At 43.8% G+C, this 25825-nt stretch overlaps 1 protein-coding gene across 16 annotated transcripts in view; it reads left to right on the plus strand.

Annotated features, from left to right (window-relative positions):
• Positions 1-25825, plus strand: part of nbeaa (neurobeachin a) — a 361602-nt gene that overhangs the window by 272375 nt on the left and 63402 nt on the right. For all 16 annotated transcript variants that reach the window (XM_034178254.1, XM_034178240.1, XM_034178256.1 and 13 more), the window contains 3 exons: positions 4449-4617; positions 9712-10097; positions 10318-10454. In XM_034178254.1, the coding sequence (XP_034034145.1) occupies positions 4449-4617; positions 9712-10097; positions 10318-10454 (692 nt within the window). The remainder of the gene's footprint in view (positions 1-4448; positions 4618-9711; positions 10098-10317; positions 10455-25825) is intronic.

Here is a 25825-nt window from a genome sequence, read left to right on the forward strand (position 1 = left end):
TCTTCCATTCCAGCTTATTAATTAATCAAAAACACAGACAGAGCTTTAATTCATTTGAAAGCTTGTCTCTTAGTCTTGTCCATCCAAATTGGAAGTCCCAAAAACCAGTTTTATTTGTTATTATCTATCGTCCACCTGGTCGTTACTGTGAGTTTCTCTGTGAATTTTCAGACCTTTTGTCTGACTTAGTGCTTAGCTCAGATAAGATAATTATAGTGGGCGATTTTAACATCCACACAGATGCTGAGAATGACAGCCTCAACACTGCATTTAATCTATTATTAGACTCTATTGGCTTTGCTCAAAAAGTAAATGAGTCCACCCACCACTTTAATCATATCTTAGATCTTGTTCTGACTTATGGTATGGAAATAGAAGACTTAACAGTATTCCCTGAAAACTCCCTTCTGTCTGATCATTTCTTAATAACATTTACTCTGATGGACTACCCAGCAGTGGGGAATAAGTTTCATTACACTAGAAGTCTTTCAGAAAGCGCTGTAACTAGGTTTAAGGATATGATTCCTTCTTTATGTTCTCTAATGCCATATACCAACACAGTGCAGAGTAGCTACCTAAACTCTGTAAGGGAGATAGAGTATCTCGTCAATAGTTTTACATCCTCATTGAAGACAACTTTGGATGCTGTAGCTCCTCTGAAAAAGAGAGCTTTAAATCAGAAGTGTCTGACTCCGTGTCTGTTGCTCTATAAAAAAGCCCTCCGTAAAGCTAGGACATCTTTCTACTCATCACTAATTGAAGAAAATAAGAACAACCCCAGGTTTCTTTTCAGCACTGTAGCCAGGCTGACAAAGAGTCAGAGCTCTATTGAGCTGAGTATTCCATTAACTTTAACTAGTAATGACTTCATGACTTTCTTTGCTAACAAAATTTTAACTATACTCAACAAAAATATAAATGCAACACTTTTGGTTTTGCTCCCATTTTGTATGAGATGAACTCAAAGATCTAGAACTTTTTCCACATACACAATATCACCATTTCCCTCAAATATTGTTCACAAACCAGTCTAAATCTGTGATAGTGAGCACTTCTCCTTTGCTGAGATAATCCATCCCACCTCACAGGTGTGCCATATCAAGATGCTGATTAGACACCATGATTAGTGCACAGGTGTGCCTTAGACTGCTCACAATAAAAGGCCACTCTGAAAGGTGCAGTTTTATCACACAGCACAATGCCACAGATGTCGCAAGATTTGAGGGAGCGTACAATTGGCATGCTGACAGCAGGAATGTCAACCAGAGCTGTTGCTCGTGTATTGAATGTTCATTTCTCTACCATAAGCCGTCTCCAAAGGCGTTTCAGAGAATTTGGCAGTACATCCAACCAGCCTCACAACCGCAGACCACGTGTAATCACACCAGCCCAGGACCTCCACATCCAGCATGTTCACCTCCAAGATCGTCTGAGACCAGCCACTCGGACAGCTGCTGAAACAATCGGTTTGCATAACCAAAGAATTTCTGCACAAACTGTCAGAAACCGTCTCAGGGAAGCTCATCTGCATGCTCGACGTCCTCATCGGGGTCTCAACCTGACTCCAGTTCGTCGTCGTAACCGACTTGAGTGGGCAAATGCTCACATTCGCTGGCATTTGGCACATTGGAGAGGTGTTCTCTTCAACTTTATGCGAAGGAGATGTGTTGCACTGCATGAGGCAAATGGCGGTCACACCAGATACTGACTGCTATCCCCCCCCAATAAAACAAAACTGCACCTTTCAGAGTGGCCTTTTATTGTGGGCAGTCTAAGGCACACCTGTGCACTAATCATGGTGTCTAATCAGCATCTTGATATGGCACACCTGTGAGGTGGGATGGATTATCTCAGCAAAGGAGAAGTGCTCACTATCACAGATTTAGACTGGTTTGTGAACAATATTTGAGGGAAATGGTGATATTGTGTATGTGGAAAAAGTTTTAGATCTTTGAGTTCATCTCATACAAAATGGGAGCAAAACCAAAAGTGTTGCGTTTATATTTTTGTTGAGTATTAGAGAAAAAATTACTCATAACCATCCCAAAGACATATCGTTATCTTTGGCTGCTTTCAGTGATGCCGGTATTTGGTTAGACTCTTTCTCTCCGATTGTTCTGTCTGAGTTATTTTCATTAGTTACTTCATCCAAACCATCAACATGTTTATTAGACCCCATTCCTACCAGGCTGCTCAAGGAAGCCCTACAATTATTTAATGCTTCGATCTTAAATATGATCAATCTATCTTTGTTAGTTGGCTATGTACCACAGGCTTTTAAGGTGGCAGTAATTAAACCATTACTTAAAAAGCCATCACTTGACCCAGCTATCTTAGCTAATTATAGGCCAATCTCCAACCTTCCTTTTCTCTCAAAGATTCTTGAAAGGGTAGTTGTAAAACAGCTAACTGATCATCTGCAGAGGAATGGTCTATTTGAAGAGTTTCAGTCAGGTTTTAGAATTCATCATAGTACAGAAACAGCATTAGTGAAGGTTACAAATGATCTTCTTATGGCCTCGGACAGTGGACTCATCTCTGTGCTTGTTCTGTTAGACCTCAGTGCTGCTTTTGATACTGTTGACCATAAAATTTTATTACAGAGATTAGAGCATGCCATAGGTATTAAAGGCACTGCGCTGCGGTTGTTTGAATCATATTTGTCTAATAGATTACAATTTGTTCATGTAAATGGGGAATCTTCTTCACAGACTAAAGTTAATTATGGAGTTCCACAAGGTTCTGTGCTAGGACCAATTTTATTCACTTTATACATGCTTCCCTTAGGCAGTATTATTAGACGGTATTGCTTAAATTTTCATTGTTACGCAGATGATACCCAGCTTTATCTATCCATGAAGCCAGAGGACACACACCAATTAGCTAAACTGCAGGATTGTCTTACAGACATAAAGACATGGATGACCTCTAATTTCCTGCTTTTAAACTCAGATAAAACTGAAGTTATTGTACTTGGCCCCACAAATCTTAGAAACATGGTGTCTAACCAGATCCTTACTCTGGATGGCATTACCCTGACCTCTAGTAATACTGTGAGAAATCTTGGAGTCATTTTTGATCAGGATATGTCATTCAAAGCGCATACTAAACACATATGTAGGACTGCTTTTTTGCATTTACGCAATATCTCTAAAATCAGAAAGGTCTTGTCTCAGAGTGATGCTGAAAAACTAATTCATGCATTTATTTCCTCTAGGCTGGACTATTGTAATTCATTATTATCAGGTTGTCCTAAAAGTTCCCTAAAAAGCCTTCAGTTAATTCAAAATGCTGCAGCTAGAGTACTGACGGGGACTAGAAGGAGAGAGCATATCTCACCCATATTGGCCTCTCTTCATTGGCTTCCTGTTAATTCTAGAATAGAATTTAAAATTCTTCTTCTTACTTATAAGGTTTTGAATAATCAGGTCCCATCTTATCTTAGGGACCTCGTAGTACCATATCACCCCAATAGAGCGCTTTGCTCTCAGACTGCAGGCTTACTTGTAGTTCCTAGGGTTTGTAAGAGTAGAATGGGAGGCAGAGCCTTCAGCTTTCAGGCTCCTCTCCTGTGGAACCAGCTCCCAATTCAGATCAGGGAGACAGACACCCTCTCTACTTTTAAGATTAGGCTTAAAACTTTCCTTTTTGCTAAAGCTTATAGTTAGGGCTGGATCAGGTAACCCTGAACCATCCCTTAGTTATGCTGCTATAGATGTAGACTGCTGGGGGGTTCCCATGATGCACTGTTTCTTTCTCTTTTTGCTCTGTATGCACCACTCTGCATTTAATCATTAGTGATCGATCTCTGCTCCCCTCCACAGCATGTCTTTTTCCTGGTTCTCTCCCTCAGCCCCAACCAGTCCCAGCAGAAGACTGCCCCTCCCTGAGCCTGGTTCTGCTGGAGGTTTCTTCCTGTTAAAAGGGAGTTTTTCCTTCCCACTGTAGCCAAGTGCTTGCTCACAGGGGGTCGTTTTGACCGTTGGGGTTTTACATAATTATTGTATGGCCTTGCCTTACAATATAGAGCGCCTTGGGGCGACTGTTTGTTGTGATTTGGCGCTATATAAAAAAAATTGATTGAATTGATTGATAGAGAAGCTTGAATCTTCGACTGGACTGGGTTGCTTGATGCGAGGACGTTTCGCTTCAAATTGCAGAAGCTTCCTCAGCTAAAATTCTTGCTCTGGTGGTCTGACTTCTGTCTTGACTCTCAAGACAGAAGACTCTCAAGACTCTCAAGAGTCAAGACAGAAGTCAGACCTCCAGAGCAAGAATTTTAGCTGAGGAAGCTTCTGCGATTTGAAGCGAAACGTCGTCGCGTCAAGCAACCCAGTCCAGTCGAAGATTCAAGCTTCTCTACTATGGAAACCACCTGGACAACTGAGAGCCTACACAGAAACGTTACAGAATAACCTTTTTTTGTGTGTGTGCTTATTTTGCTGTAGGATGACAGTAAGCAGGCTCAGTTTCTGGCTCTGGCAGTCGTCTACTTCATCTCAGTCCTGATGGTGTCGAAGTACCGGGACATTCTGGAACCCCAGCGTGAGATTGGCAGGTCTACCAGCCTATCAGGGAGAAGCATTCGCCATGAGATCAACTCTCCAACCAGTACAGGTGAAATTTTTACTCCACTAACACACCCACCCCCCCAAAAAAACAACAACAACAAAAAAGAAACTCCAAACAAAAGCAAGATGAATAAATCGGCATGCTCCAGTGCTGAAAAATGAAGCCAATGTGTAAGTGCTAAAAGCTGCAGTTCATCCAATTCCCATTTGAGGCTTCGCTCCAAAAGTGAGTCAAACGTATCGCCATATGAACCCCATGTTAAAATGTCCATCTCCCTATATACCCTGGGTCCCTCCTCTGCACATATCCAAACCGTCTCAATCTCGCCACTCTGTCTTTGTCTCCAAACCTTCCCATCTGAGCTGTCCCTCTGATATGTTCATTCCTAATCTTGTCCATTCTTGTCACTCCCAAAGAGAATCTCAACATCTTCAGCTCTGCCACCTCCAACTCTGCCTCCTGTCTTTTTGTTAGTGCCACCGTCTCTAAGCCGTACAACAAAGCTGGTCTCACTACTGTCTTGTAAACTTTCCCCTTCACTCTTGCTGATATTCTTTGGTCACAAATCACTCCTGCCACTTTTCTCCACCCACTCCACCCTGCCTGCACTCTCTTCTTCATCTCTCTACCACACTCTCCATTACTTTGAACAGTTGACCCCAAATATTTAAACTCATCTATTTTCACCACTTCTACTCCTTGTAACTGCACTATTCCACTGGGCTCCCTCTCGTTCACACACATGTACTCAGTCTTGCTTCTACTGACATTCATTCCCCTTCTTTCCAAAGCATATCTCCACCTCTCCAGACCAGACTCAGCTTGCTCTCTACTCTCACTACAGGTCACAATGTCATCTGCAAACATCATAGTCCATGGGGACTCCTATCTGATCTCATCCGTCAACCTGTCCATCACCACTGCAAACAAGAAAGGACTCAGAGCTGATCCTTGGTGTAATCCCCCCTCCACCTTGAATGAGTCTGTCATTCCGACTGCGCATCTCACCGCTGTCACACTATTCTTGTACATGTCCTGCACTACCCTAACATACTTCTCTGCCACTCCAGACTTTGTCATACCTTTGTCAATACCACAGCTCTTCTCTTGGCACCCTATCATAAGCTTTTTCTAAGTCCACAAACACACAATGTAACTCTTTCTGGCCTTCTCTGTACTTCTCCAACAGTATTCTCAGAGCAAACATTCCATCTGTAGTGCTCTTTCTCGGCATGAAACCATATTGCTGTTCACCGGTCTTCACCTGTTTTCTAAGCCTAGCTTCTACTACTCTTTCCCATAACTTCATGCTCTGGCTGATCAGCTTTATGCCTCTGTAGTTACTGCAGCTCTGCACATCACCCTTGTTCTTGAAAATAGGAACCAGCAGACTTCGTCTCCACTCCTCAGGCATCCTCTCACTTTCAAAGATTTTATTAAACAATCTGGTTAGAAACTCTACTGCCATCTCTCCTAGACATTTTCATGCCTCCACTGGAATGTCATCTGGACCAGCTGCCTTTCCACTCTTCATCCTCTTCATAGCAGCCCTCACTTCTTCCTTACTAATCTCTTGTACTTCCTGATTTACTCTCACCACATCAACCAGCCTTTTCTCTTGCTCATTTTCTTTATTCATCAGCTCTTCAAAATATTCCCTCCACCTTCTCAGCACACACACTCCTCACTTGTCAGCACATTACCATGTGCATCTTTTACCACCCTAACCTGCTGCACATCCTTTCCAGTTCTGTCCCTTTGTCTAGCCAATTGGTACAAGTCCTTTTCTCCTTCCTTACTATTCAACTTCTTGTACAGCTTGCAATATGCCTTTTCCTTTGCTTTTGCCACTTCTGTTTTCGCCTCACGCTGCATCTCCTTGTACTCCTGTCTACTTTCTTCATCTCTCCGACTATCCCAAAACTTTTTCGCCAACCTCTTCCTCCTTATGCTTTCCTGGACCTCTTCATTCCTCCACCAAGTCTTATTGTCTTCCTTCCACTGTCCAGATGGCATACCCAGTACTGTCCTAGCTGTCTTCCTCACCACATCTGCAGTACTTTTCCAGTTGTCCAAAATTGCTTCCCCTCCAACCAGTGCTTCTCTCACTTGCTCGCTAAATTTCACACAACAGTCTTCCTCCTTCAGCTTCCACCATCTGTTCCTTTGTTGATCTCTCACTCTCTTCTTCTTTTTTACCTCTAAAGTCATCCTACAAACAACCATCCTATGCTGTGTAACGACACTCTCTCCTGCCACCACCTTACAGTCTCTGATTTCTTTTAGCTTGCATCTCCTATAAAGAATGTAGTCCACCTGTGTGCACCTTCCTCCACTCTTATATGTTACCCTGTGCTCCTCTCTTTTCTTAAAGTAGGTATTCACCACAGCCATTTCCATCCTTTTTGCAAAATCAACTACCATCCTACTATCCTTGATACCATATCTACCCATTACTTCCTCATCACCTCTGTTCCCTTCACCAACATGCCCATTGAAGTCCGCTCCTATCAGCACTCTTTCATGCTTGGGCACACTCTCCACCACCTCATCTAACACACTCCAGAAATCTTTCTCCTTCATCTCACAGCCTACCTGTAGGGCATATGCACTGATGATATTCATCATCACCCCTTCAATTTCCAACTTCACACTCATCAGCCTGTCAGACACTCGCTTAACCTCCAACACACTTTTAACATACTCTTCCTTTAAAATGACCCCAACACCATTTCTCTTCCTGTCCTCACCATGGTACAACAACTTGTACCCACCGCCGATGTTCCTGCTCTTACTTCCCTTCCACTTGGTCTCTTGCACACACAATATGTCTGCCTTTCTCCTCTCCATCATATCAGCCGCTCTCTCCCTTTACCAGTCATACTGCCAACATTCAAAGTCCCCACTCTCATTTCCACCCTTCTAGTTTTCTTCTTCTCCCAATGTTTGTGGAAACGTTCTCCTCCTCTTCTTCGTCATCTTCGCCCAGCAGTAGCCCAATTTCCACTGGCATCCTGTTGGACAACAGCACCGGTAGCGGACGTTGTTAACCCGGTCCGCGACCCATCCTGGTATGGAAATTCAGTTATTAGTTTGCATAGTTGGGTTGGCTTGTTTTACGCTGGATGCCCTTCCTGACACAACCCTCCCCATTTATCTGGGCTTGGGACCGGCACTCAGAATGTACTGGCTGCACACCCCATGTGGTGGAGTTATGTAGACCGAGCTTGCAAGGGGTAAAAAACCAAAACAAAATAATGGCTCTGTAATTTGGTGACTTGGATTCAGAATTTCAGATTTCAAAACAGTGTAATCTGCAAAACCTGTGTTAAGCAAATTATATCGAAAGGCAAAAGCACTTCCAGTCTATTCCATCTGCAGCAGAGCCACAAACTCTTTTTATGATGAAAGTGTGAAACTACGTGCGTGCTGATGGAGTGTTAAAGTCTCCTCAGCCGGGAAAGTCTGCCCCAAGCTTCATTTAGTAGAGCTGTTTTCCTGATGCACCTTCAATCGTAAATCAGTCTCTCTCTCTCTCTCGTGCTCTCACTCTCTTTCTCTTTCTTTTTCTGGTTGAACAGAATGCAAATGGACACACAACAGTTGCATCATGTATTTTCTAAATGTGTTACAACACATCTGAAGTCACAGTGAAGCGCTCTGGCATGGATGAAGGGGGTGTAATTATGTTTTGAAAAAGTTAAGAACATTGTTCACACGGCACAAAAACTGTGCTGCCGTGACTGATGCTGCTCTCTGTTGCCATAACTCATGTCACTCACTGTACTGGAGAGAACATCAAGTGCTAAGACCACGTAAACATGAATTATGAATGCTTCGTCTATTATACAGTCAGATCTGTAAGCCTGTGAACAGTGACAGAGTTTTAGTAGTTTTACTTCTGTACACCAAATGACACAGTGACAATACAAAAGCTGCACTGTGCACAGTTTCTGCAGTCACAGCCAAAGAAGCTTATAACTGGTGGCTTCCCTCACTAGTGTAATTCCTGCATAGTTGAACAGATTTTGCGAAGTGCAGACTTACCATAAAGTCCCATATTTTTTGTATTTCTTAATGATTGATGTAAATGAAGTCCAAGACATATTTACTGACTTTAAAATGTTCATGTATCCATCCCCAGACTAAAGAAAACTGGCTGTGAAAACAATTATTTGTCATGGGAGTCATCATTATATTTGGTTTGTCCAATTACTTATGGCATCTGAAAATTGAGGGACTCTGTAAATAAAATGTCTGTGATTCCTAAATGGTTCATGCTGTACTTTTGTTGAACCCTTTGAATCAAAGCTGAAAGTCTGTTCTTTTTCTTATTGGTAGTATACAGAGGCAAGATTACAACAGTTAACACTGTCTAAATGTTTATTGTACCTGGATCGTAAATTAATGATTAATTTTGTATAATTTTTAAAAGCTTTTTTTTCACACATTTACAGGGCAGATGTACCATTTATTTGAATTTTTTGTGTCTTACGTTTGTGTGTATGGGATGTTTTAAAAATTCACTTATAATTTTCTTCATGAAATATCAGTGAAGGCAGATATTATGAGAGACTCCTTTTTAATTCTTACATAATTTGCTGTTTCTTGTTCAGTGTGTCTGTCCAATACATACAGTACACAGTTACAGCTGCTAACCATGCAAACTGTAAGAAGTCAGATTTAATTTGCATTTGTTTAATCAAATTGAGTTGGTTATCTGACAGTTTAGTTGAATGTGCCACCTTTGAAATTGTAACTTGTACTTTAATATTTGTTGTTGGCTTAGTATTCGGTAGGTTAGCTGGGAACATTACATAATAAAGTAAAAATTGGCAAATGCAAAATTGTTTTGTTTTTTATGCTGATTCCACCTATTTGTTTGGCAAAGTACTCATCTCATTCAAACTGTACATAAACGTGTCAGAAATGATCAAATAAATTAGATTTATTGACAGACATTTTTAATTGATAAAGGACCTATTTTGAAATAAAGTTCTTTGGCTGTCCTACAGTTTATGTTCTCATCTACTCGTGCAGGTGATACCACCACTTTAGATCTGATGACTTCTCAGAAGCTGAAGTGCTGAATTTTTAATGAATAATGCTTACAAAGAATTATTCTTTTTTTTTTTTCAGAGCACCCGTCAGCAGTCTTCACAGACCGTGACAAGCAGACTCCCACTCCTGTGGATGACTCTCCTCGGGCTGGACTCCCCCACACAGACTCCGGCATCGGCGAGGAGGGCCATGTGGCCGGATCCTTGAATGGCTCTGAAACAGGCCTGGGGCTCGGCCTTGGTCTAGTTGGGAGAGAAACAGACAGAGACAGAGATGGGGGAGTAGGAGGTGGTGGGGGGGGAGTTGGGTCAGACTTGTTGTGTAGTCTGTCTTCTGATGTTCGGAGATCTCAGGAGAGTCTTCTGGATTCTCCTCAGAACCCCAGCTCTACACCAAACTCCAGCCAAGCCCCGCCTTCTTCCATCTCTAGCATTAGCCAAACAAATAAAGGCATCAATGTCAAGGTGAGATGCAATCTGAATATATTCAGACCAACAGTTGATGAAGATGTAATGTTTCATATGTTTTCCTTTAAGAGGATTTGTATTTTTTAAACACCCATCAGTGGTACATGTCAATTATTTGTCTCACATTATTGACAGTCAAATAGAAAAGAACCAATGTCACCTCAAACCACCTTAACCTCCTGGGATCAATACATGGGCTGTTCTTTCTAAAATTCAGGAGATTCTGAAGAGCTTGGTGGCTGCTCCAGTTGATGGTGGGGAGCTGGGGCAGGAGTCAGGGCCGACACCCTACCACCCAGACCCCGCCCTAAAGACGCATCCTATGCTGCCGATGCAGTTCCACTCCTTCGACAGGTATGTACCAGTAAGTGGTAAACCTGCAAGTACAGTCTTTGCTGTGGTCTGACTCCACAACAAATCAATATTTTAAACTGACTCTGGCCTTTTAAAGGCTTGTTGTACTGCTTGTATTTGTGATTTTGTAGGCCAGTACATCTCTGGAAAAACAATGGAGACAGAAATGTTAGAATTGATCAGCATTTGGAAAGCAGTTGTTTTACAGTGTGAACAAAGTTGCTGGGAAGGTTCTACACATATGTGCAGCATAATGTCATCAGTCACATTCATTTTTAAATAAAACGTACAGGGCTATTCCACAGAGCGCCGTTCCTCCCTGATTTATTGTGAATAGCAAATCGGGGTGCATTTTAAAGCATCATAGTAACTTCTTGATCCATCTTTGTCAATCAAATCAAATTTGGTATATGGAGTAGTTATGGCCATCATTGGGACCAGATTTGAAATCGGGGTCAAATTTTCTGATTGTTCAAAAATTTCATTCCGATTTGGAAAACCATCGCTAGTACGTGGTAACTTCCGGGTGTTCTTAGTCTTAATAGCTTCAATCATGTTGGAACATCTTTATGGGTATTCCTAGTCAGTATGGCTTGTTTGATCGTGCTCCATCGTGGTAAAAATTTGAAACTGAAGCAACTTTTGTTGCAGTTCTGGCCGAGGACGTAGCTCCTTACTTTGGTTTTCTGGCGGGTTGCCGGGCCTGCACTTTATAAGCCATCCAGTTGCCAGGTCTGCACTTTATATCATCTTCATCTCATTTTTTCCATTGTTTTGTATCATGGGCAATTGTAGTAGAACTGCACCCTGTGGAATAGGGGTATTACTGGTTCCATCTATCATACAGAAGGAAAAAGCACAAAATGCGAATTTGGAACAATGGCTTGGGAAAACTGACCTCTACTAGATACTTCCATAGCTCTGCCCAGAAAGAAGTTATTGGTGGGTGAGGAAGCAGCTGATCTTATAATAAAGCAGCCAAGCTTGTAATAAATAGTATATCAATACACAATTTCTACAGCATTTTGTAACTGCACTGAAAAAATGGTGTATAAAAAATAACTATTTTTATTATTAACATGTTTCTGTTATAATGTTACTGATTATAGATAAAAAAATAGTAAGTTAAAGTGCCATTGTTTTCTTGTAGAAAAAGAGATGTTGACAATGAAAGAGTAAGTTGCACAACATGACGTATATAAATGTTGAACACAAGGTCAGATTTTACTTCATGTAAGCCGATAGGATAGACTCTCCACTGGGTAATGAACGAATTGTTTCTTCTCGTCACTTATTCTCCTTGATCTTACTCAGTGGCCTTATTGATTGAAGAGAGTATGCATAATAGATCATGGCTGGATATCCCATCTCCTGGGTTGTCCAACCAATACATCAAGCATATCTTTCCCAAATGGGCCACATCTGAACAGACTGTCAGCACTTGTGTTTTTTTTGTTTGGTTGGTTTTTTTTGCAAATGCATGGCTGTAATGAGCAGGGTGTCTCTTCAGTCAGTGGTTCTTAAACTTTTGAATAGTTTTGAACCACTGATCAAGCCAAAACTTCGTAGTACCATCTCACCAATAAATCATCTACACTAAAGACAGTATACTGTGTACTGTATAACAGTACACTGTTATACAGCATCATGGTGGAGGAAGCAGAGTTGTAGTCTTACACACATCTCTGCAGCTTCTCTCCCCCTGCCATCCCCCCAATACCCCATCCCCGTAGAGACGGTGCCTGCTCCCAGACCACCAACAACCAGTAAAAATCTATTTAAGCATAAAAATTCAAAAAGAAAAAATAATATAGCACCTTCAACTGCACCACAGACTAAAACATTTAAATGTGGTTTATTAAACATTAGGTCTTTCTCTTCTAAGTCCCTGTTAGTAAATGATATAATAATTGATCAACATATTGATTTATTCTGCCTTACAGAAACCTGGTTACAGCAGGATGAATATGTTAGTTTAAATGAGTCAACACCCCTGAGTCACACAAACTGTCAGAATGCTCGGAGCACGGGCCGAGGGGGAGGATTAGCAGCAATCTTCCACTCCAGCTTATTAATTAATCAAAAACCCAGACAGAGCTTTAATTCATTTGTAAGCTTGACTCTTAGTCTTGTCCATCCAAATTGGAAGTCCCAAAAACCAGTTTTATTTGTTGTTATCTATCGTCCACCTGGTCGTTACTGTGAGTTTCTCTGTGAATTTTCAGACCTTTTGTCTGACTTAGTGCTTAGCTCAGATAAGATAATTATAGTGGGCGATTTTAACATCCACATAGATGCTGAGAATGACAGCCTCAACACTGCATTTAATCTATTATTAGACTCAGTTGGCTTCGCTCAAAATGTGAATGAGTCCACCCACCACTTTAACCATACTTTAGATCTTGTTCTGACTTATGGTATGGAAATTGAAGACTTAACAGTATTTCCTGAAAACCCCCTTCTGTCTGATCATTCCTTAATAACATTTACATTTACTTTAATGGACTACCCAGCAGTGGGGAATAAGTTTAATTACAGTAGAAGTCTTTCGGAAAGCGCTGTAACTAGGTTTAAGGATATGATTCCTTCTTTGTTATGTTCTCCAATGCCATATACCAACACAGTGCAGAGTAGCTACCTAAACTCTGTGAGTGAGATAGATTATCTCGTCAATAGTTTTACATCCTCATTGAGCACAACTTTGGATGCTGTAGCTCCTCTGAAAAACAGAGCCTTAAAGCAGATAACCCGTAAGTTGGAGAGGAAATGGCCTCTCACTAATTTAGAAGATCTTCACTTAGCCTGGAAAAAGAGTCTGTTGCTCTATAAAAAAAAAGCCCTCCGTAAAGCTAGGACATCTTACTACTCATCACAAATTGAAGAAAATAAGAACAACCCCAGGTTTCTTTTCAGCACTGTAGCCAGGCTGACAAAGAGTCAGAGCTCTATTGAGCTGAGTATTCCTTTAACTTTAACTAGTAATGACTTCATGACTTTCTTTGCTTTCTTTCTCCGATTGTTCTGTCTGAGTTATTTTCATTAGTTACTTCCTCCAAACCATCAACATGTCTATTAGACCCCATTCCTACCAGGCTGCTCAAGGAAGCCCTACCATTAATTAATACTTCGATCTTAAATATGATCAATCTATCTTTATTAGTTGGCTATGTACCACAGGCTTTTAAGGTGGCAGTAATTAAACCATTACTTAAAAAGCCATCACTTGACCCAGCTATCTTAGCTAATTATAGGCAAATCTCCAACCTTCCTTTTCTCTCAAAAAATCTTGAAAGGGTAGTTGTAAAACAGCTAACTGATCATCTGCAGAGGAATGGTCTATTTGAAGAGTTTCAATCAGGTTTTAGAATTCATCATAGTACAGAAACAGCATTAGTGAAGGTTACAAATGATCTTCTTATGGCCTCAGACAGTGGACTCATCTCTGTGCTTGTCCTATTAGACCTCAGTAGTGCTTTTGATACTCTTGACCATAAAATTTTATTATAGAGATTAGAGCATGCCATAGGTATTAAAGGCACTGCGCTGCGGTGGTTTGAACCATATTTATCTAATAGATTACAATTTGTTCATGTAAATGGGGAGTCTTCTTCACAGACTAAGGTTAATTATGGAGTTCCACAAGGTTCTGTGCTAGGACCAATTTTATTCACTTTATACATGCTTCCCTTAGGCAGTATTATTAGAAAGCATTGCTTAAATTTTCATTGTTACGCAGATGATACCCAGCTTTATCTATCCGTGAAGCCAGAGGACACACACCAATTAGTTAAACTGCAGGAATGTCTTACAGACATAAAGACATGGATGACCTCTAATTTCCTGCTTTTAAATTCAGATAAAACTGAAGTTATTGTACGTGGCCCCACAAATCTTAGAAACATGGTGTCTAACCAGATCCTTACTCTGGATGGCATTACCCTGACCTCTAGTAATACTGTGAGAAATCTTGGAGTCATTTTTGATCAGGATATGTCCTTCAATGCGCATATTAAGCAAATATGTAGGACTGCTTTTTTGCATTTGCGCAATATCACTAAAATTAGAAAGGTCTTGTCTCAGAGTGATGCTGAAAAACTAATTCATGCATTTATTTCCTCTAGGCTGGACTGTTGTAATTCATTATTATCAGATTGTCCTAAAAGTTCCCTGAAAAGCCTTCAGTTAATTCAAAATGCTGCAGCTAGAGTACTGACGGGGACTAGAAGGAGAGAGCATATTTCACCCATATTGGCCTCAGAGAGAAAACTGAGAGACCTTATGTCAAAAACTGATCTATGGCCCTGTCAGCCAATCAGAATTGACTACGTCACTAAGCCCCGCCCCCTAATCCCACCGCTTATGACGTCACAGCCAATCAGAATCCATTACATCACTATGTCCCGCCCCTAACCCCTCCCCTAGTCCCGCCTCCAAGCCCCGCCCCTGGCTCCTCCCTAGCCCCACCCCAAGCTCCGCCTCCAAGTCCTACCTCCCCTCCCACCCGGGTCTAATATTTTAATGTAATTTTATTCCATGAATTAAAGAACAATTAAAAAAAACCTAGATCTTTTTTAATGTATTAAAGAATTAACTAATTCTGAAATAATTAAACATAAATCAGTGTCTAATATTTAATACCCCTTTAATATTTTTTAATTCTTAAATTAAAGCATGTCCTTTTATGGTTTTTAATGCCTCAATTAAAGAAGGATTAAAAATACCGTATCTTTTGCACAATTATGGGAGGTTTTCTTCAATTAGTGATTAAACACGAATATTTTAATACCCCTTTAATATTTTTTAATTCTTAAATTAATGCGTCTCCTTTTCTGTTTTTTAATTCTTAAATTAAAGAAGGGTTAAAAATAACCGTCTCTCGGCTATAACGGCTGTCTTTGCAGCAAGACGGTCAAATACCCATGCATAGAGCTCCTCACGAAAACATGACCCCACGGCTGTAATACCTGTTGCAGACGCTAACTGTGTGCGTGTGTGTGTGTGTGTGTGTGAGACCTGCGCAGCGGGGGTGTCACGCCGGATGGTCTTTTATAACATAGTAGAGAAGCTTGAATCTTTGGTTGAAGCTTGAATGTTTTATTACATCCGATTTCCTGATGACGGGGTCGTTCGCTGCGCTTGTTTGAAGACGGAAAAACAAAGCTTATTCTACGGGTCTTTTTACAAGGTGTCTGGCCTGGAGGGACGTGATCGAAGTCCGAAAAAACTTGGCCCCGCTTTTTACTTAAAAAAACAAACAAACAAAAAAAAACTCTGCCGTAGCTCCTCCCCCGCATGCACGGGGATTTCTATAAAAACAGCGGACCACATCTCATTTAAGCATCGGACGACGAACCAGCATGACCTCCTCAACCTCCCCCATCGCACTGGCCGATGACATCACTTGTGACTGCGCGCTCGCCTGTGGAAGAGACCCGCCATCCCCAGGGCAGGCCTGGACGAGATCCGCCGAGCCGGTCGTGAACCAGGACCGGCGCCAGAAGGCTTCACGGACCTGCGGCGGGTACCTGCGCCGATCTCGACCTGGAGGGGATGGTAGCCGTCTTTAACCCAGACGACTGAAGAAAAAAACCTGCATTTTTTTAAAATATCATCATTATATTGTTTACAGTCATGGGTACTTGTGTGATGAGTCTCTTTCAAAGCCTGCAGGAAGTTTATATTATACGTGGACTCTCGTATAAGCTGGAGCAGGCAGTCATTCGCAGGCTGGAGACCCCAGACACCCCGCCTTCATGCGTTATGGAGAGGGTCTTCGACGTTATCAGACGTCGCCCCGGGCCCGGAGTCTGGACAGAACATATCTACAACGCGGCTCTCCATTCATCTGAAAAATCTCTGTACAACGTATTACTGAAAATCTCTGTTTTGACCACCGAGGATTTTACACGGTGTAATCCGCTGCACCTACATACATTATACACTCTGTTTGTTGATGTGATGGCGTGCCGGGTGAAACAGCTGGAACTGCCCAGAGGGGAGATTGTTCCTACACTTTTACAGCTGAATACAGAAATAAACCGTAAATGCGGGGGAGATGTATTACTCAGAGTTTTCCAGTTTTGTACGTGATCGTATACTTTTTTCCTTCATGTATGTTGTGTTTAATAAACATGAACGTATACTTTTTTCCTCCACGTATGTTGTGTTTAATAAACATGAACGTATACTTTATTCCTCCACGTATGTTGTGTTTAATAAACATGAACGTATAGTTTTTTCCTCCACGTATGTTGTGTTTAATAAACATGAACGTATACTTTTTTCCTCCACGTATGTTGTGTTTAATAAACATGAACGTATACTTTATTCCTCCACATATGTTGTGTTTAATAAACATGAACGTATACTTTTATCCTCCACGTATGTTGTGTTTAATAAACATGAACAATTGTTTTTTTCTCTGTGTGTGACTTTAATGAATGTAATAAAGCATATATTCTAAAACTTAGACGGTCAGTGTTCTTTCCAATAATGTTGAAAAAAGGGTGAAATGTTTTCAAATCAAATTTATATAGCGCCAAATCACAACAAACAGTTGCCCCAAGGCGCTTCATATTGCAAGACAGAGTCATACAAACGAGGTTTTGGTGGAAAAAAGGTTCTCGTATGAATTTATGCGGGGTTTTAACACAGTCTTATTAAAAGGTCGAGGCTGATCTGTGAGCGCTCTCCGCGGTGCTGAATCAGAGTTCAATTTAACGTCTCCAAGAGCGGCTGTATTAAAGGCCCACGCTCATCTGTGAGCGCTCTCCGCGGTACTGAATCAGAGTTCAATTTAACGTTTCCAAGAGTGCCTATTTAAAACAAAAGATTAATATTTATGTTCGCTAAAACATATAAAAATGAAAAAGGACTATCCGCTTCATCATTCTGAAGAGATCCGCCTTAAAAGATGGGTGATGAGGGTTTAATGAGGGTTATGTATTATAGTCTGGCAAATCCGGGGAGTTTTGGAGGACCGGAGCGTTTACGCAGGGCTCTGCGCGATCAACTCGGATCTAAAATTCGTATGAAGCATATCAGAGATTTCCTGTCGGGGGAAGATGAATACACATTGCACAAACCTGCCAGGACGCATTTTCCAAGAAATAGAGTATTTGTCACAAACCCGCTTAACCAATTTCAGGCGGATTTATGCGACATGCAGGGGTTATCAGATTTTAACGACGGGTACAAGTACCTGCTGACCGTTATCGATATCTTCTCAAAAAAACCGTATGCCAGAGCCCTGAAGTCGAAGCAAGGGCGCGAAGTGTCACAGGCCTTTGCCTCGCTCTTAAAGCACAGCGGGGTGCCTCTGAAGCTGCAGACTGATGCTGGGAAAGAGTTTTTTAACAAACCGTTCAAAGATTTAATGAAAAAACACCGGATTCTACATTTTGCCACGGCCAGTGATCTGAAAGCCTCGGTTGTCGAGAGGTTTAATCGCACGCTAAATGTTATGTTTCGGACGCGGTCGGAGCACCGACCCAGCGTTTGAAAGGACCCAGCATAAAATAAGCAGAGCACGGTTCAAAGGATAACAGAATTTAATAAACATAACAGTGTGCAGTGCTAAACAACTAAAAAGTCCGCAGTCTGGTGAGGTGGAAACACGGTGCGCTCTCAACAGCGCAAACGGTCCGGAGCCACAGCAGTTCGGACCCAGGGACCCCGCCGACACCCCCCAGGTGGCCGCGACAAACCGAGTCTGTGAAGAAAGAAAACATGAGGTGAGTCCAACTCCATACAGAGAGACACAACTCAAAGGTGCACGCAATCAGCAAACACTTCCTGGCTTAAATCTATACATCAGCTTCTCACCCTGCAGGCACGGAACAACTCAGTTCAAATCTCCACTGCAGCAGAAGCTGATTAGACAATTAGCATAACGTGACAGCTCGATACAACAAGGTGTGAGGGACACCAAATCCACTGTCATTACTTCATAAAAGTCACCAAAACCAAATTACCTCAGGAAATGTGCTGAAGAGCGTGAGACCTCACCCAGTCCTCCTTCACAGACTGTGGCGTCAAACCTGGAGCAGTCTCTGCGTCCGTGATGGTGAGATTGTTCTCCTGACATCGATCTCACACGTCTGCTCACAAGGTCGAGTCTCTGGCAATCACACACTGTGCATTCAAGGTTTAAATGCAGCAATCTCTGATCAAGACAAAATACACCACAGCTGTGAGTCCTGATGACCTGCATGTGAAAACAAGCCTCAGGTGTTCAGGGTGAGGCCCTAATGCTCAGCCACTCAGTCCTGAATGCATACCACCTGGTGGGAGAAACAGAAAACAAAAACCAAGCCAGCCAAACACCCCAGCCCACAACAGTACCCCACCCTCACGGGAAGCCTCCCGGCGACCACACGGACCTGGGCCAGAAAAAACAAAGCCCCCCTCCAGGGACCATGGCTGGAATGTTGGCTGGGAACAAAAAACACCTCCTGCAGCTTCAGTTTCGGCTCCTTGTGCTGACGATCCAGCTGGGAAAGGCCCGTCTCCAGGAGCTGTGCGTTACTGTGCTCTGACGACAGCTCCATCATCAGCTGCTCCACCTGCAATGTTAATTTCTTCATGCAGTCATTGATCATCTCAATGTTGAGCCTCTCCAGCTCTTCCCTCAGCTGGATAACGCATGCTTCCAGCCGCCTCTTCTCTGTCAACAGGGAACTCCGTGCCGAGACCATCACTCTCATCCTGGAGCTCATCCTTTCCCACCCTGAGCCTGTCTGCAGCAGACTGCTCCGCAGCTGACACTCCAGTGCAGAGACATCCTTTGTTGATTTTAATGGTCTTGCCCTCTGTTTCATTTAGCAAACCTGTTAGAGTCTCCACCTCTGACTGCATCTTTGTGTTCATTCCTGTCGACTCTTACTGTAGTTGTTCACTTTGCATAATTTTGGCCAGGAGTTCTTGAACCTGTGCACTCAGCCTTCTTCCGACTGTGTGTTAAAGTCTGCTTAGTCTTAAAACAAAAAAAAAAGACAAACACAAACAACCATACCAACCCCCCCTCCCCAGAGGACCGTCCCATCAAACCCCGGGAAGAGGAGAAAAGAAAAAACACAACCCAAACTTAAGCTTGCAAACAAAAAAAACCACTAACACCCCCCCCCCCCCCCCCCCCCCGGACGACATGTAGGGACCAACACCCCCCAGAGGACATCTCGCCAGCTCCAGGAGTAGTAACCACAGCCGAGGTCCCTCTGGGATCCAAAGCCACCCACGGGGACTCCCAGCGCCTCCCAGAGGACCGTTCCATCAAACCCCAGGAGACGCCCCCCCCATGACTAACAGACCCAGCCCCGGCCGTCTACGGCTAGATGGACCCACAGCCCTTTCCCCCCCAGAGGACACCACAGTCACACCCTGAGGGCGGAAACTGGGGGGAAAAAAAAAACATACAAACAAAACAACCCCAACCCCACCCCCTCAGCGCAGTGGAAACTGGAAGTACGTCCAGTGTCACCAACCACGGCTATACCCCAAAAGTCAACCCGGAGGAGTGGAACAGCGGTAATGGCGTATGGCACAAGACGGCGCCACCCCTCCGACTTTTAAACCAGCCACCAGCTGCGGGTATATTCCACTGCCCCTAACCTCAGCTACGCTGATGGCATACGGCGCAAAGGCGCGCTGAAGCCAGAGGTGGAACAGGGAATCAACAAAAAAAAACAACACCCCGAACCCCCCCCTCCCGGATGCAGAGGTCACCTGGGAAACACCCAGCACAACCAAACTGCACCACCCCAGCAACGCCGACAACCTACGGCTCACACGGCTGGGGCCAGAGGAGAAGACAGGGAAGTAAAAAAAAAAAAAAAAAAAAATACCCCAAACCCCCTCCCGGGTGCAGAGGTTACCTGGGAAACGCCCAGCATAACCAGACTGCACCACTCCAGCAACGCCGACAATGTACGGCTCACACGGCTGGAGCCAGAGGAGAAGAGAGGGAACAACAAAAACAAAAAAAAAAAGAAAAAAGAAAAAACAACCCAATTACCCCCCCCATCACTCCCCAGAGGACCGTCCCATCAAACCCTGGGAGGTGAAACCAAAAGAAATAAAAAAGACCAACAGGCAAACATAAAGTCACCTGGGTCAAACTATGCTCCAGACAGCCTGCATTTTCAACTCCACCAGACCACAGACAGTGCTTTAAAACCCACAAAAACAACAAATTAACCCCTGATAAAAACACCTCATACTAAAACAAGAAACGGATAATAGACCAATAAAAAAAAAACTAACATTGGCCTACATCGTCAAGTGCAAAGAATGGAAAAACATTGTGTTTTCCATCCTTTGAAGCTGAACGGTAATGTGACTCTGTCACCAACAGAGGGAGCCAAAGTGCCAAATAAGAAAATCCCCGTGGTAACAGAGTAAAAACCCATTCACATTGCTGTAAATAACAGCAGGTTATAACAAACAGCTTAAAGTGCAAACTAAATACCACCGGGGCTGCTACAACAGGCGTCGGAGCCAGCTGCACGGGAGGAGACGGGGCTACAGCCGTAACAGCGGGGTGTGACGCGACCCAAGCTGTGAACTCCGCCATGCGCGCACCAATGCGCACAACCCGGGCGGAGAGCACCCGCAACTGATCCCGGATCAACTCCAACATCTGTTGCAGCCTTCCCGGCAAAAATACCGTCTCTGCTTCCGCTGTTCCATTGTTAAATGGCCAGAGACTACTGTTATGTTTCGGACACGGTCGGAGCACCGACCCAGCGTTTGAAAGGACCCAGCATAAAATAAGCAGAGCACGGTTCAAAGGATAACAGAATTTAATAAACATAACAGTGTGCAGTGCTAAACAACTAAAAAGTCCGCGGTCTGGTGAGGTGGAAACACGGCGCGCTCTCAACAGCGCAAACGGTCCGGAGCCACAGCAGTTCGGACCCAGGGACCCCGCCGACACCCCCCAGGTGGCCGCGACAAACCGAGTCTGTGAAGAAAGAAAACATGAGGTGAGTCCAACTCCACACAGAGAGACACAACTCAAAGGTGCACGCAATCAGCAAACACTTCCTGGCTTAAATCTATACATCAGCTTCTCACCCTGCAGGCACGGAACAACTCAGTTCAAATCTCCACTGCAGCAGAAGCTGATTAGACAATTAGCATAACGTGACAGCTCGATACAACAAGGTGTGAGGGACACCAAATCCACTGTCATTACTTCATAAAAGTCACCAAAACCAAATTACCTCAGAAGTGTGCTAAAGAGTGTGAGACCTCACCCAATCCTTCACAGACTGTGGCGTCAAACCTGGAGCGGTCTCTGCGTCCGTGATGGTGAGATTGTTCTCCGGACGTCGATCTCACACGTCTGCTCACAAGGTCGAGTCTCTGGCAATCACACACTGTGCATTCAAGGTTTAAATGCAGCAATCTCTGATCAAGACAAAATACACCACAGCTGTGAGTCCTGATGACCTGCATGTGAAAACAAGCTTCAGGTGTTCAGGGTGAGGTCCTAATGCTCAGCCACTCAGTCCTGAATGCATACCACCTGGTGGGAGAAACAGAAAACAAAAACCAAGCCAGCCAAACACCCCAGCCCACAACACTAAAGACGAGAATGTGGAGATATTTTACTGCTAAAAACACACGAAGATACATCGACGTCCTGCCGTCTTTACTCACGGCTTATAACGAGAGTTATCATAAAAGCATTAAGATGAGACCGAATGAGGTTAATGCTCGAAACGTGGATCAAGTGTTTCAAAATTTGTACGGGGCATCCATCCGAAGTTTAAATATAAGGTCGGAGATATAGTCAGGGTCTCCAAGCTCAGGGGAGTTTTTGATAAAAAATATGAACAAAGTTTTACGGATGAAATGTTCACGGTGTCAGAATGTATACAACGTGCACCACCCGTTTATAAATTGAAAGATTATGACGGCGAGATCATTGAAGGTTCATTCTATGAACCAGAATTGCAGAAGGTTAAAATAGCAAAAGACAGACCGTATCAGGTTCAAGAAATTATTCGTGAACGTTTTACCAAGGGGAAGAAATTTGTATTTGTCAGATGGAAAAATTGGCCCGAGAAATGTAACTCCTGGGTTCCCGCGGACCAGCTGATGGCTGTATAAATATGAGAACATCTATCTTCAACCGACATATGAGAAATGGATCGGGATCTGAAACACGGATTTTATATGACTCTGCCTTCAAACGCCAGCCTAAAAGTATTCCCGGACAACTCAATTTCATGCTACCAGGTGGACTTGGCTCGACACCTGGATCTAGAGGGTGACTGGGATGTGGCGCTGACGGAAATTTCTTATCCGCACACCTGGTTAAATATGCCGGAAAAGCCTTGCTGTACGTTTCAGGTGAAGAAAATTACGGGCTTACCGGCCAAGAACAAACTCACCGTTCACTCGCAATTTTTTGACACGGGATATTACGATAACTTTGAGGTTATTGCAGCGTGGATAAACCCTCGTTTGAAGACTATAGATCCGAAGCTGACTTTAAAATATGACGATATCCAGAAAAAGTTTCTGTGGGAAGGAGACGGTACCTGCCAGGTATATTTTGAAGAACCGACGGCGTACATGCTGGGGATACAGCCTAATCAATGGCTGAGATGCGGACCCGGGGTCACGAGCTCTCCCCGCTACCCCGATATAAAAGCGGGCATGTATCACCTGTTCTGTTATACAGACGTTGTACAGCCTCAGGCGGTGGGCGGCGCTTTTGCTCCTCTCCTCCGAGCGTTCGAAATTGGAGGTCGATTCGGGGAAATAATTACAAAGAAATTCAACCCCGCTTATTACATCCCGGTCTCCAAAAGACATATTGAGACGATACGCATCGAAATCAAAAGCGATCAAGATTGACCGGTGAATTTCAGATACGGTAAAGTGGTTGTGACATTACATTTTAAACCGGCGGGATAAAAAAATGGCCGGGGCAGCGCACAAAGCCGACATTTATAGATTTGTGCCTTACTATGAAAATCAAGTCGGGAATGGCCTTCACGGCTTCCACGGTGCTCCTGTTATGTACGGGCGCGGGCTCGGGAACATATTTTCGAAACTGTCGCCGCTGATTAAACAAGGATACACGATCGCCAAACCTCACCTGAAAAATGCAGCTCGAAGCATCGCTTCCGACGTAGTGAGCCGCGTTGTTGAGAGGGCCGGACGGAGTCAGGAACCCGAGCAGCAGCGGGGGTCCGGAATCATGGTGCTCTCAAGAAGGCCCCGGAAACGCCCCCCGGGGAAACGGATCAAAACGGTTAAAAAGCGGAAGACCCCCGGAAAAAGCAGAACAGTTCAAAGGAAGCATAAGAAGAGGAGGTTGTCCGGGGATATTTTCTCTTAAACAATGTCTCTTTTGCGAAATAATTCCCCCAAATGCACCATGAGCGAATTGGATTTATTCGCCGTCCCCGGGACCCAGCTGTCCATCGAGCAAAGCCAATACGTTGAGGTCAGCCCGTTATCAGCCCTGACGGACACGGGCCCTATCGAGTTTTTTATCCCCGGAGACGGTGAGAGGTATTTAGACCTCAATAATACGCTGCTTTATCTGCGATTGAAAATTACAAACGCCGACGGGACTGATCTGGCTAATGACGCCCGCGTGGGGGTAATAAATTACCCTCTCAATACGATTTTCTCGCAAGTCAACGTGACTCTGGGTGACCGGCTAATTTCCCAGTCCAGCGCGACGCACCCGTACAGGGCGATGATTGAGACGCTGCTGAACTTTTTGCCCGCTTCATTGAAATCGCAGTTCACGGGCGGATTGTTTTACAAAGACACCCCGGGTCAGCACAATTCGACCGCTGTGGATGACGCTGGCCCGAATAAAGGTCTCGTGAGCAGAGTGCGCTTTAGCGCCGAATCGCGTGAATTTCAACTTCAGGGCCCGCTGCACGCGGACATATTTTTCTGCGAGAGGCTTCTTCTGAATAATGTTGATCTAAGAGTTAAATTAATTCGAGCCAGCGATGCTTTCTGCCTGATGGGGCTGGCTGCCTCCACTTTCAAGCTGAAAATTCTGGGCGCGTCCCTATTCGTTAAGAAAGTCACCGTATCCCCTGCAGTGAGATTGGGTCACTCCGCAGCTCTCATGAAAGGGAACGCCATGTACCCGTTATCACGAATCAACGTTAAGACTTACGTGATCCCCAGCCATTCCAGGATATGCAACCAGGAGAACCTGTTTTTAGGAACCATGCCCAAATATGTGGTTCTGGGTATGGTGAATCACAATGCATTCAGCGGGAGAAGAGATCTGTCCCCGTTTGAATTTGCACACTATGACCTGGAGTACCTCACACTCAGTCAAAACGGGAGACAGCTGCCGGCTAAAGCTTTCCAGCCTGAATTTAACAACGGACTCTCTGTCAGGGAGTTTTACAATCTCTACACGGCAACCGGGCGACACCTCAAGGACCTGCCTCTCTGTATAGACCGGGAGGATTTTGCACACGGCTATGCGCTGTACGTCTTCAATTTAAACCCGGAGGAGGACAGCGGCGCTCTGAGCCCCGTCTCCACAGGGACCCTGCGACTTGAGATGAGATTCAGAGTCGCGACTCCGCATACCACCACGCTGATAGTGTACGCGTGTTACGATTCTCTCCTGGAGATTAATTCCAAGCGACAGGTCCTTGTGGATTTTTACTGATGAACACCCTGGAATTGGACGCTGTTATGAGGGGCTTAATAGGAGACCTGTTCGCTGGTGTTTTTGCGTCTGCTGAGTTATTCCGGATCAAGCCAGACCCTCCCGTATATTTCATTGTAAACACCCACCCTAGACATTTACCGGGGGAACACTGGTTAGCGCTCACCGTTGAAAAAAATGGTCAAGCCACATTTTTTGACTCGTTCGGCCTCAGCCCGGATTTTGAATACTACCCTAAAAGCATCCTGCGATATCTGAAGAATCTCCCAGATGTTAAAAACATTCTGTATCACAACAAACAGCTTCAGCACGAGTTATCGGACGTATGCGGACAACACTGCGTGTATTATCTGTATAACAGAGCCACTGGGAAGTCGTACCAGGACGTGGTGTCTTTATACACCGAAAATACTATCGCGAACGATGATTTGGTTTCTGATTTTGTGAAAAGATATCATTATTGCCTTAAGAAAAGCTGCAATACCTCCTGTAACCAGCTAGCAGGGCCTTTGCATGAGTTTAAATATTGTCACGGCTTGTGTTAACCGGCGTTCCTATTATTTTATGTTTTTCCGTGTGAAAATGTAACCCCCGTCTTAGAACGCTCTCCCGATCATACCTTTAAAGTTTTATCGCGTTTGCACGCTTTAAACCCCCGTTATTAAGCGTAGAAAGAAGCATTGACCTTTGACCTTTGATTTTT

Source organism: Thalassophryne amazonica, chromosome 9 (genome assembly GCF_902500255.1).
Source record: "Thalassophryne amazonica chromosome 9, fThaAma1.1, whole genome shotgun sequence".
NCBI lineage: Eukaryota > Metazoa > Chordata > Actinopteri > Batrachoidiformes > Batrachoididae > Thalassophryne > Thalassophryne amazonica.